This window comes from Pygocentrus nattereri, chromosome 11 (genome assembly GCF_015220715.1).
Source record: "Pygocentrus nattereri isolate fPygNat1 chromosome 11, fPygNat1.pri, whole genome shotgun sequence".
Lineage (NCBI taxonomy): Eukaryota > Metazoa > Chordata > Actinopteri > Characiformes > Serrasalmidae > Pygocentrus > Pygocentrus nattereri.
Window position 1 is genome coordinate 5,995,531 of NC_051221.1, and position 13,376 is coordinate 6,008,906.

At 39.8% G+C, this 13,376-nt stretch overlaps 1 protein-coding gene across 1 annotated transcript; it reads right to left on the reverse strand.

Moving 5' to 3' along the window:
* Window positions 1–380: 380 nt before the first annotated feature.
* LOC108413612 lies at window positions 381–11,673 on the reverse strand. Its single transcript, XM_017686219.2, has 5 exons — window positions 11,585–11,673; window positions 9,541–9,894; window positions 3,375–3,536; window positions 2,157–2,209; window positions 381–1,373 (listed from the first exon to the last, which is right to left on the reverse strand). Exons 1-5 carry the CDS (start codon window positions 11,625–11,627, stop codon window positions 1,194–1,196), a joined length of 792 nt encoding a protein of 263 aa, XP_017541708.1. The 5' UTR covers window positions 11,628–11,673; the 3' UTR covers window positions 381–1,193.
* Window positions 11,674–13,376: the final 1,703 nt, after the last annotated feature.

The following is a 13,376-nucleotide window of genomic DNA, read 5'->3' on the forward strand; positions in this document are numbered from 1 at the left end:
AAAATGAACGAATAGGCCTAATGTGAAATGAGGGTGTTGAAGATATCGCTGACACTGCGCTAGATTCACATTATTAACTGGACTAATTTGCAAAAGTTAATGAAAATTTGAAGGAAAAATCAGCGAATTGGACTGTGAGTGGAAAATAAGTACTAAAGGGGCAGTCATGAGCTGGAGGTTAGGGAACCGGCCCTGTGGCCGGAAGGTCACTGGTTCGATCCCCAGAGTCGACAGCACATGACTGAGGTGTCCTTGAACAAGACACGTAACCCCCAATTGCTCCCCGGGCGCTGCGGATTGGGCTGCCCACCACTCTGGGCAAGTGAGCTCACTGCCCCCTAGTGTGTGTGTGTGTGCTCACTAGAGTGTATGTGGTGTTTCACTTCACAGATGGGTTAAATGCGGAGGTGGAATTTCCCCGTTGTGGGACTAATAAGGGTCACTTAATCTTAAACAGTTAACCACCGGTGGGCCACCTGGAAAACGCTGAGCAAACAGCCAGTGGGGGACCTTGATGTGGTACACTATCCTCTTGCTATCTGGGTCTTCATTTGATTCATGTATGGAAACTGCTCCATTGGTAAACGATGCTAAAAGTAACACGGTCTGTAGGTCACAGCCTGTCAATCAGCGTCAGATTCATACCGTCACACCTGATTTGAACAGGACACTTCCCCTAAAAACAGTGTAACTGACCAATTACAGTCAGAAACGCTGGATTGAGAGCTGATTTAACCTCTACTTTACCGTAAATGTAGACTTGGTTGAAGTGTTTACAGTTTGTCTGTGCTTTCTTCTGTTTATATGTGAGGGTTGCTATGTGTCAGCCCAAAATAATCAACCCAAAACATCACCAGCCCAACAGCAGACATTCTCCAAACCAGACCAACTACAGTTTTCCGAGGAAGCTCCACAGTTATCCTTAATGTAGGTACTTAATCAGAAGTTCTTTTAAACGCCTAAATCAAACCATACGCATCGCAATGGCTCTTAGTCTCAGTGCAGGTGTTTCATGCTGGTGTTACTACTCTAAATCTCCTGGCTTGGATCATCGTCATTGATCTCCCAAAGAATCTCCCAAAGAATCTCATTTAGTGGGAAAATGTGTGTCACCTGGGATCCCCTGTAAGAATAAGAGTCATAAAGCAGTGCCTTCTTGATCTGAGCTTGCACTGGTCTGTGTGAGATGAGGTCTAAGCCGGAAAGTGTCTGACGTTTGTGGCACTTTGTGGTGCAGGCCGTGATATTTTTGCATAGGTCACGTTGTCTGAAGCAGGCGCTGTGCTTTCTTCAGTGGCTTCTCTGTTATAGACAGGACTGAGATCTCTGTTGTAGACAGGACTGGCGTACTGTATCTCCAACTCCTGAGACGCCTGACAAGCACATGAAGCAACAACACACTTGCTAACTGCCTTGCTAGCACTGCTTCATGAAGTAATGTACTGTAAAAGAGTCAAAGACGTCCTTCATTTGTTTCATTTAAAGTCAAAACAGCCATATATTTAACATATTTAACACATATGCAACAGAGAATTAGACACAATTCCATTGAAGTCCACTCTTTGCCTTCATCACAGCTTCCACTCTTTTCAGGAGCCTGTCTTTCAGTTCCTCAAAGAACCTGCAGACACGCCTCCAAAGCTCAGTCTTAGAAGCTGGTTGATGTTTTTCTGAACTAATCAAACCCATTCAGTGGTGCTGATGTCTGGACTCTGGGGCGGTCAGTCCATCATCCAGCTTCTTTGTTTGATGTGTCCGTCTCCTTTTGTCAGTGAGGTTCTTCTGGATACACATCCTTTCAGACCCACAGGGCTGAGTGGTCTTCTCACAGTGGAAGGTTGGACAGATGTTTTCAGATGTGAAGCAGCTTGATTTTCTCCTCTCTCTTAAAGATCAAAGCTTTCAGTGCTATTTATCTCATGGGGCAGTTTTGGAGTCTACCAGGTCTTCCAGGTGGTTGTTAGGAGGCCAATTTTCTCTGGTGCTAGCTGCTTTTTCCCACTTATTTCCATTGACTTTCTTTTTGCTTACACACATTGCCTATTTTATATCTCCTGACATAAATACCTTGTACATAATGGCTGTTTTGACTGGAAATAAAATAAATGACTTTTGCCCAGCACTTTAAGTAAATGTGTTGTGAGTGTTTCTGATACCTTCTCAAGTGAATGGGAGCTGTTGGTGTCTCTCCAGCAAATGTTTGGCTTGCCTGAAATAGAAGACACTCCATTATAAAAAAAACAAAAAAATAAAACCTGACACTCTTAACAGTAAAAGCTTCAAATGGGTTTTGGTGTGCAAGTATGAATCTAGAAAAACATTTATTTTCACTTACTTTGGTGTAATATCTTCTGTTCTAGAGAACCTCACTGAGTCAGAACTGTTCACAGTAGTGGTGATAGAAACCAGACGTCCACTTCTAAGAGCTCCCTCACAGAAATTTACTACATGAAATGATTATTATTACACTGACGGATGTCTCAGACACTGCTTTATGATAGTTTAGAGAAGCTTTTGATCTGAAACTTGTTTTTTAGATTCATTCATCGTGGAGGGATACATGCAGGATGTTATGAAGCAAAGTAGTCCCCAAAGAAAGCTTACCCTTTCAGATTTTCCACTATTTTCCATCATCAATATTCCATATAGACTCAGAAGATTCGTGTAGGTTCTCTGGTGGTTCTGGATGGTAAATAAAATGTCTATATCTGTGTTGTAGTCATGGTGACACCTGGTTCCTAACACCACCACTGTAAAGACATCTGAACCATTTCACACCAAACCTCTCAGAATGATTTATGTTCTACCCACATTTCTCCACCCACTAGCTAAATCTCACCCTATCACACAATCTCACCAATGCTGGGAGGATGAAGACTAGCACAAGCTTCCTCCAACACACAAAGCTCCATTGCATCTTGCAAAGGGTACACAGCTTCACCACTACCTGTAATATGTCAAGTTATATCCATGCTACTATGGAGGAAGTCTGAATTTAGTGACTATAATAATAAATAAAGGAAAAGATGAGAAAAAGTTATTGTTCCCAGAAGAAGGTCTGGTGGTGTGGCCAATGGATATCAGTCTGGCTTAAAATATGTATATTTCACAGGCTTAATCACATTCTAATGTCCAATAACTGCATGAGAAGCAGTGCAGACTGAGTTATTCTTATACTTATTGGAGTGAGGAATGGAATCCTGGACCTGCTGGCAGCATTTCTAAGGTTAAAACAGTTTGAAAGGCTAGATTTTTTCAGTGTATCAGCATATATGAGCACAGCTGAGTGAGAGGTTCACAGGAAGGATGTTGAGTAAGGGTACGGAGGGATTCTGAACTGGGTGAATGTAGGTCTTTCAGCAGGAAGTTCTCACCTTGCACCCTGTAACAGAGCAACCACAAGAAGATGATGTTCATCAGGACAGAGACCAAGCAGACAGACATCAGGACTGCAAATAGAGTCTGGTAGGACTTGGGATCTGGAGAATCTGGAGGACATTCAGTGTCTTTGATCTTTTCTTCATTGTTTTCAGCGCCTGGAACACAAGCACAAACGAATGGATGTGTAGAATGATCAATAGACTTGGTATCAACATTCTACTATCACCTCTACGTCTATGTCTGTGGATTCAGATTCTCTTTGTTCTTTGACTCAACGAAAGACACCAATTGTTGCAGGTTTTGGATCACCTCACAACTTTTGCTTACAAAGTTCTTCATATCTACAGTTTGCATACTAATGGAAAATGGGGGAATTTAGTCATCACGAAAGTCACCAAAAGACTTGCGGACCAAAGGAAAGAGCCAGAAAAAGCTGTGTAGTAATATCAATGGTTACTCTTCACTGGTGCAGTATGGTGCTCATGTACAAAGTGTACAGCAAAACTTCAGTGAACAGAGTTTCCTCAGTGCCACACAAACATGAAAATGAATACAAGAACTCAGGTCACAGATGGACCCTCGTTTTTTGCCATGTTGAGTTGTCTTTTTACGTATTCAGCCAAGTTAAAGCTTCTTTATAGCAAGATTCAAGGAGCAGAACTGGTTTTGGAACTGTATGTCTAAGATTACTTAAAGAGAAAACAGGGCCTCATTCACCAAAAGTTCTTAGGAAGAAACTTCTTCTTAAAACCCGTTTGCGCAGTTTTCACAAAGATTCTGACATTCACCAGTTTTCTTAGCTAGGAACTATTTCTACACACTCAAGCGCACAGAGGTGTGAACAGTTCTGCACTCTAAAAAACACGTCATGAATCTGACGTAGACTTTTTCGTTGGACCTTTCTCAAGAACACCTTTAAGAAGACGCTGGAGAATGAAGCACATTGACTTTTGCAATAGTTTTACAAATTGTAAAGAACTCGGTGTAGTTGTTGCCTGTATGTTGTAATGCAATCTCTGAAGCAGTTTGTTTACTATATCTTTGACCTGTGTATCACCACAACATTGCTTGTTTGCCACTCTGCCCCCCCCCACGTCTTTTCCCCTCATCATAAATACCAATTAAAAAGCAGGTAAAAAAAAAGTTTCAGTTGGTATGGTGGGTGTAAACGTGGTCTAAATGTGGTGTAGTCTTGTCAGATGCAGTATCTGGGGGATGTGCTGTTACTATATTGGCCAAAAGATTAAACAGAGAAAGAGTACATCGCTGTCAACTTCACAGGAGAAGGGAAAAACTTCTTAAATTTCAATGTAAGTCAATGGAACCAGACATTTTTTCAATTCATTTTTGGCTGTATCTTTTGGTCCATTCATCATGAAATTTATAGACAATGCAAAGGGCAACAGCCACTTTCAGATTATGTCAAAAACTGAAAAACAACAAAATTGGAGATATAAGCTTTTGTCCCGACAGCAACGATATTTGTATGTGTACATTATATGTCTGCATATGTATCACAAGGCTATATATATATATTTAAATGCTGTTTGTAATTCTACATTTCATTCATTCGACACTAACTGAGCCCTGCCACATGTCCTTGCCATAAACATGCAGAGGAAAATGTCATGTTTGATGTCATCAAAGCTAAAGTCACATGCTAAGATTTGTCCTCTCGTCAGCCGTCATGAACAGAGGTTTTTCATCCATTGCGGGTGCTGGTTGCGACCAGTTACCATGAGGAAAAAACCCCCAAAAACCTTAGAATAACCATACTGAAATATTGCTGTTCCCCCTTACTGAAAGTATATGTTTTCAGTTTTTGTGGTGATATGTCTCTGTGAAAATAATTAATACTAGTTTCTAAATCATGTTTCCAGCAAGGTATAAACATTTGCAGAGCTTGCTGTGCTGCAGAGAATCCTAATGCCCCATTAGATCCAATGCACTGCCATTAGCCAATCAGCAGGGCAGAAAAGCGCAGGAGAAAACATTATTGGCCAGTCGAGAGGCTGTTGCCAGGCAAAATTAACACGTGAACTTAGTAGCCTGATAATACATTTGAAGCACTACTTTGAAATCCTTTAGCGAGAACTCATGTTGAAAAATGAAATGTTAAGAGGACATAATTAAAGGTAAATAGGACAGAAGCCAGTTTTGGTGCATATCCCCAAAGAGGTTCAGTTGTAGGCAATATGTTTTCATGTTTCCAGGCTGGTGAGTTTATTGATACTCTATGATTTATCAGAACACACAGTTGACACCAACCTACACGAAGCAGTTTAAAGCACTTTCATTTCCGTGATGCTTCCATCAAAGCCCTACAGCAACCACATTAACCTCAGCCTGTATATGTGGAATAAACACCTCGTCATCATCACTCATTGTCTCTTCCACTGGAGTCAGCATTGTGAGTAAATGTGTGGATGTAGATAAATGGTAAACAATAGCTTAGCTTAAGAATACATGGTCTAAAAAGCATGTATTTGCTTATGTCTGTTATTGAAACACTTTTGCATCAGCTAGACACATACAGTACATTCATAAGCAAAAATTTGGACACCCCACTAAATGTTTTGTTGATTTCCTGAGTGAAAATAAGTTAACACCTCCTCTGCAGCCCATGAGTCGTAGGCTACATCAGCCATCACGTATTTTAATCTTCTGTTTATATTAGCCTGAGCTCCTGGGGACATTGAAGTTTTGAATATTTCAAGTATCCATGTAATATTTCAAGGTTGACTACAATTGTCTGTATTTTACTGTTGAAGTGTTCATGTATTTTGAATAAAGAACAGCCAGTTCAGTTTACAGCATGACATTAAGTAAAAATGAAATAAAAATGTAATTGTTCTCTGGCCCTTGATTTTGTTGACATTTTTAATTTGGCCCCTTTTTGAGCTTGACTTTGATGCCCTGCTCTACAGTGAGCAAATTTTAGTCCACAGTTTCGGTGTAATTGCTAAATTGAACATATTGGGATATTATGAAACGTATAATTTGAAATGTGTTTAAAGTTTTGCACAGGCTACATGTTCTGTTTTATTTTCAATAGGTTCAAGTCAGTAAACATTCAGTAAGTGTGCATCCAAAATGTGCTTTGTCTGTAGATGATGAACTTATTTTCACTTAGAAAATCAACAAAAGCAAAAAAAAAGTTTGATCAATGATCAATTTCTGCAAATGAAATCAAGAATCTTTTTCAAGAGGGTTCTAGGTTCTATATCGATTAAGGTTTTTCTGGATCTGTAGGTGCAAACCAAGAGCCTTTGTTTTAGGAGGGAATGAAACCTGTAGGAACAGATTGTCACCCTGAGGAACCCCCCCTCCTCCTCAACCACAGGTTACTCATTTGGAAACCAATCCAGAATCTCTGGAGGTGGGGGGCCCTTGTTTTTGAGAACTCAGTAGGAATGTAGGACTAGATTTAATCAGCATTGAGGAACGTTTTAATACCTAGATTGGTTCTGTTTGTCGATCTGCTGATTGCCAGTGTCTGGCAGATGTTTAAAGCTGATTGGCTGAGCCAAATTCAGAAAAATTATAAAATGCTCAAGGTACAAATGAGAACTCACAACTTAAACCCCGTATTAATAAAGATTTTAAAAATCATGTTGCTTATAAAATATTGCCTGGTGTTAATGGTCCTTATAATCCATTCATCCTGGTGCTAATAAACCATCTTGCTATTTATAAACCAAAACATAACAATGTGGAATAAAAAAATAAAATAGCAAATTAAATTGTTTATTAAAATGTGTCTGGTCTTGGTCAGATCTACCAGCTCACCACCAACCACTGTAATGCTAGCAATGAATGGTTAATTTTTTATTTCTCCACACAAAAGGACCTCAGATTGATGTGTAAACCCACAAAAGGTGACTTAGTCAGTAGTATCATTTCTTCAAAGAAAGGGAAGTGGTCAGTCCATTCTCAAGTCATCCAGTAAAACTTTTATTTTTGACAGTCTGTGCTGCTGCATAGAGCACTTCAGCAGTACAAACGTCACCAAACGTTCCAGTAATCTCTCGCAGTACTGACCAGAAACAGAAAGACATGTCAGATCTGCAATCTGCAGTGTGTAAAATGTAAGTCACAGCTTCTGGAGCAAAGTGAGCACTTCTAAGTATTAGATCTTATTTTAGACCTTAGTGAATAAAAAAATGTATTATTTCCCATGAGCTTAATTTCATGCTTTTAACAGAAAGATGGTTAAAGAAATGCAATGCTGAAACCATTTATTTGTGTCCATCAAACATTAACTTCATGTCTGACATACTGCCAAAAAGTGGAGGTGTAGCTGCTCTATTTAATGATTCTTTCCACGGCATCATCTTTTGATGATTGCTCATCCTTTGATTGTCTGTGCGTGGTTCTGAAAGGGACACAAGGAATATTACTACCAATTGCCTACAGGCCTTTGAAGTAAAATGATAACTCATTTACATATATTTTGTCTTTTATTTCCACTGATTTTGATCATTTTGTTATTGCTGGTGATTTTAACGTACATATTTAAAATCTCAAGAAACTCTGTGCTGCATGTTTTTTTCAACTCTCTCAGCATGTGACCGGGAGCACACACTGTCATGGCCACACTCTCAAACGGGTCTCAAAGAGTCCTTTATTTTAAACATACTCAAACTCTCCTTATTATGCACAGTTGAAAAACATCAAATGAAAAGAATGGTTCTTCAAGGCAGAAGTTACTTATAGAACCAGAAGCACTCAAAGAACTACTAGAATGTGTGAATACTTCTTTAAAATTGCGTCAAAACTGGTCATTTATATACACTCATTATTTAAGCGGCGTATCTTTCTGCATCACAGGGTGCAAAGAGTCTCAGCTGCTGTTAAGGATGTTGCTTTGTCGGTTCATTGCTATGCTTTCTTTGAAATGTGGACCTCAGTAAACATCAACAGACACCCTGGCCTATGAGAAAAGGTTAGTAAATGACAGCTTGGCTGCACTTTTGATGAGCACCATGCGAGCCATATGACTATGTAAATGCTTAGCTGCATAGCTACAATTCAAAAATGGTCAGTGTTATGGATGAGAAGCACCGGTTAAAGCTGAAATCATGGCAACAAAAACACCTTAGAGGAATGCTACTGCAGTTCAACTCCAAAAGAGAGAATGTAGGAGGGCTGGACGCATACGGTGTTAAAACAAGCTTCACAAGGCTTCAAAGACAGGCTGCATGATTACAACACAATAATGTGAAAGCTAGACAATCTTCTTTCTCCAGCATTTTCAACAATAATATTAACAACAGCAGAATACTATTCTCCATTTTTCAGAAACCATCATAGTCGCTTACATGTATGGCCCCTGATTTAGTATCAACTGACAGATTTAGAGTTTAGAGTTAGGAAACTTTTTACCATGAAAATGAATCTCAGACAAGCCATTAATATGTTTATATCCACCAGTGAGCCTGTGTCCTCTCCATCACCACATATACAACATTTTGATTGAAATGTCCCAGGTTTGTGCTGGAATGTTGTGATGAAATTTTAGTCAGTACAATGAGTCATCTCAATTCATCCAATCCACTTGCAGTCTTGACACAATCAAGACTAAAGGATATGTTTCACACAATAGCAGCTGACACACTTCAGATAGCAAGCATTTCACTTATGTTGGGTGTTTTTCCGAACACATTAAAAGTGCAATTGCGAAGCCTTTTTCACTGGAAAAACCATTAAGAAAATTGTCTTTAAGCAACTTACTTTGTGCTAAAACAACTGTCTAGAGAAAATTCAGATTTTGGGCTAATTACTAATTACATACAAACTCTGGAAAACTATGTGATTACTGCTTGTTCTCAGCACTGCCTTTGGTACCACTGACCCAAAAATTCTCATAGATAGACTTGAGAACTGGATTGGGCTCTCAGGAACTGTTCTAAAATGGTTCAGTTCATACCTGCAAGTAAGGGACTGCTTTGTCAAAATAGAAAATAATGTTTCTGAGAGAGTGCCGGTGACCTGTGGTGTCCCTCAGGGTTCAGTTCTTGGGCCACTCTTGTTCAATTTGTACATGCTGCCTCTTGGCCAAATACCACATTACTATGGATATCTGACCACAGCTATGCAGAAAAAACAAACAACAATATAAGACTACACAAGCAGACTGAATAAAGTATTAGCACTAACCTGCAAAGGTCAGATTGATGCCTTTTCCAAACTTAAGGAGTGATTTATGTCCTCGGCCTCCGCAGTAATACAGCCCCAAATCAGTCTCGTTAACACCAATAATCATTAAACTGACTGAACTGGTGTTTTCAGTTCCCTCATAGTGACCTTCATCCACATTATGATTGAGTGAAAATGATTTATTCAGTTTATCTTTTCCAGCAGAAACCAGCAGCTTCATCTCCTCTGAGCTCTGGTGGTACCATGATATCTCATAATCCACAGTGATGTCACAGTGCAGGGTGATGTTTTCTCCAGGATGGACGGATTTGATATTAGGTGAAGTGGTTTGAAAGAGACACAGTCTAAAGTTTCCTAAAAAAAAGTAACAGAAAGGGTTAATGAGTCTCCATCAGCCAACATACACCTCCTAAACCTTTCACCTGTGGAGACTCATTCAGCATCTACTTCAGCCTTGCAGGATTTAAAATGAGTCTGCATTCAGTCGCGATGGATCAACCTTTTTTAGACACTTTTGGTCCTAGAAAGAAACCTTTAAGTCATGGTTCTATAAAGAAACCAAGGCTGTTGTTGTGGCATCACTCTGAAGGGCCCATTTTACCGCCTTTATTTTAAACATACTCAAACTCTCCTTATTATGCACAGTTGAAAAACATCAAATGAAAAGAATGGTTCTTCAAGGCAGAAGTTACTTATAGAACCAGAAGCACTCAAAGAACTACTAGAATGTGTGAATACTTCTTTAAAATTGCGTCAAAACTGGTCATTTATATACACTCATTATTTAAGCGGCGTATCTTTCTGCATCACGGGGTGCTTGTCATTGGGCACAAGGCAGGACACCCTGGACAGGTCCCAGTCCATTGCAAGGCAGACACACACATTCACACCAAGGGGTAATTTAGCATATCCAATGGGCCTGACTGCATGTATTTGGACTGTGGGAGGAAATCGGAGCACCTAGAGAACATGGATACTTCAGAAAGAACCCTGGTCTCCCAGCCAGAGAATCAAACCCAGACCACAGACCCATCCGCTATTGTTAGAGAACATTTTTGGTTCTACATAGAACCATTATTGCTGAGAGTGTACCTGTATTTAGGGCTGTACTCAAGAGTCCAGTTCCAGGTCAATCACTGAAAGCAAGACCAGCTCAATACCAAGTTAGAATGAGAGCAAGACCAGGTGACTGGTCAATGCAACAATTTGTTGATTAACAGTTATTATCCCTTAGTAACAGAAAAAATATTAGGTCATTTTTAAATAAATATTAAAATGATCTGTGCAATAACTGTATTGGAGTTAGCTGACTTTGGCTTACCATGGCTAATGTTAGTTAACCAGATATGGCTTGACTAGACTTTATATCTGCACTCAGCTCTCTTGCGGATAAGGTGTTGTTTCTGAGTGCAAAATGTGTGTCTTTGTCATCTTCGCTTCACAGGGCGGAACAAACGTGCCAGAATATCTGCGGCCAGCTGAGAAGAAGCTTAAACGTAGATAACGACGGGGGTTTAATTGAACAGTTTGTCATTATTGAGAAATACTTTGATGATTTCACATTGATTTAATCAATGAAAGCGTAAATAATATACACCTGTGTGCAAACGTTTGGGCATCCGGTCAAATGACATGTAGTTGTTGATTGTCTAAGTGAAAGTAAGTGAACGCGTCCTCTACAGAGACACACATCCGCACACTTCAACACTCAAGTACGGTTTATTCGCTGAATTTAACACACTGGAGAAAAAATTTAACAAAATAAAACAAAATAAAATGTGGCCTTTGCAAAAGTTATGGGCCAATTTATATTTTATGAGGTTTTAGCTTATTTTCAATTAGAAAATCAGAAAAACATTTCATTTGAACCCCGCATACAACTGTGTGGCGATCCAGTGATTATACAGCGACTCGGTCACGGCACAGTGCCCGGGCTTTAGATATGACCTGATTTAGATATGAGTTGATTGTATGCCAGCATTTTTTGAATGTATCCCCACAAGAGACAATCACTAATTATTAGGGCTTATATAAGTAAACTCACCAAACAGAAGCTGTAGAACAACCATAGATTGTAGCTTGGCCATCTCTCACAGAGAGGATCCTCCACTGAGTCCGTCTCTGACTTGTCTGTATCTGTGACTGCGCCGCTGAGACCTCTAGTGTGGGTTTAAAGTTCCCCAAACCCCCCCACATCCTGTTCTTTAGCTCAGAAGATCAGTGGTGAAGTAATGTAGAACCACAGAGGATCTGCTGATGCAGCTCATTCCACTGCATTATCATTTCTTGCTCTTGCGTGTATGTTGTGTAAACAGATGTTTATTGCTGTAGACAAAACCTAAACAATGATGGATAATTTTAAAAAATCTTACTGCAACCTACTTCAAATTCATTCTTATATGACTATTTTCCAACCTCCCATCATCCCTCCAGTCAAACAGGCTGGTTTTGTTTCTTGTACCTTCAATATATGATATGATATATGTAAATGAGCTCAGTTCTCATTGGCCACTTTGCATTGGGCCTCATTAAAAAAAGCAGTCAGGGCTGAAACACTCCTTATAACTTCAGTGCGAATGCATGAAGCTGAAGTGCTATAACAATGTTTATCGATGCACTTTTCAAAAAGACGGTTCTTCAAGGGATCTTTACTAAAGACAGTGGTTCCTTATAGAGCCATGAACACTTAGATTGACGGAGAGTCTCTTGTATATGATTCTATGTGGAGCCTCTTTGAAAAGGCGTCTGTATATAGTACCAAAATGGTTCTGCTATTGTTGCAACAATAGCAGAAGCCTTTTTGGTGCGATACACACTATGCAAAGAACCCGTTCCTTGCAAGTGGTTCTGTGAGTGTTCATGGTTCTAATCTACAACCCCAATTCCAGTGAAGTTGGGACGTTGTGTAAAACATAAATAAAAACAGAATATGATGGTTTGCAAATCCTTTTCAACCTATATTCAATTCAATTCAACACAAAAACAAGACATTTAATGTTCAAACGGATAAACTTTATTGTTTTTTGCAAATATTCACTCATTTTGAATTTGATGCCTGCAACACGTTCCAACACGTTCACACGGCTGGTAAAAGTGGCCTGGATCCGATTTTCTCACCAAATCCCATTTTTTTTGTTTGGCTGTTCACACTATCTTTTAAATGTGATCTATACGCAACGTCAGTCTGAACAGATCAGCTCCTTAACCGACCCAAATGCACAAAACAACAATGCTTAATGGGGCGGCTCGTCCAGAGGTCAACAATCACGACGGCCAGAGAACGCCTGTCGCTCCGGAGCTTCAGTTTCATCTTCTCCAAGTTCCCATGTTTGACAGTTGAGCTCATCACCCACAGTGTGTTTGAGTTCACCACGAAAAGGACAGGTTATTTGGCCTCTTCTTTGGTTCTTGTCCTCAGATTCTTTAAGCGCTCTGGCCACTTCGTTAAAGACCTCTTCAAACATTGAGGTGTTGCGATGAGTCTCTTCTAATTTTTGGTGCGGACACATCAGCCTAAGAGTCTCAGCAGCACGCAATTATGACAAATGTTGAGTTGGAGTGACGTAAAAGTCGTATGAATTCCGATCTGTCATTGTGTTTATCTGTTCACACAGCCACAATTAAGGGAAAAGATCCGATTTGGGCCACGTTGACCTGCTGTTTAAACATAGCCTAAGACTTATTATTCAGGAACCACAGGGACTCCAGTGCAAACTGGTTGAGCTATTCTCAGGCTGTAGAAGTGTGTAATAAAACTTTAGGCCTGCTCAGGTCATTTCAGGATCAGGTCATTTAAGAGGTTAACACAAACTATCACAAAGTAGGATTTCTCATTT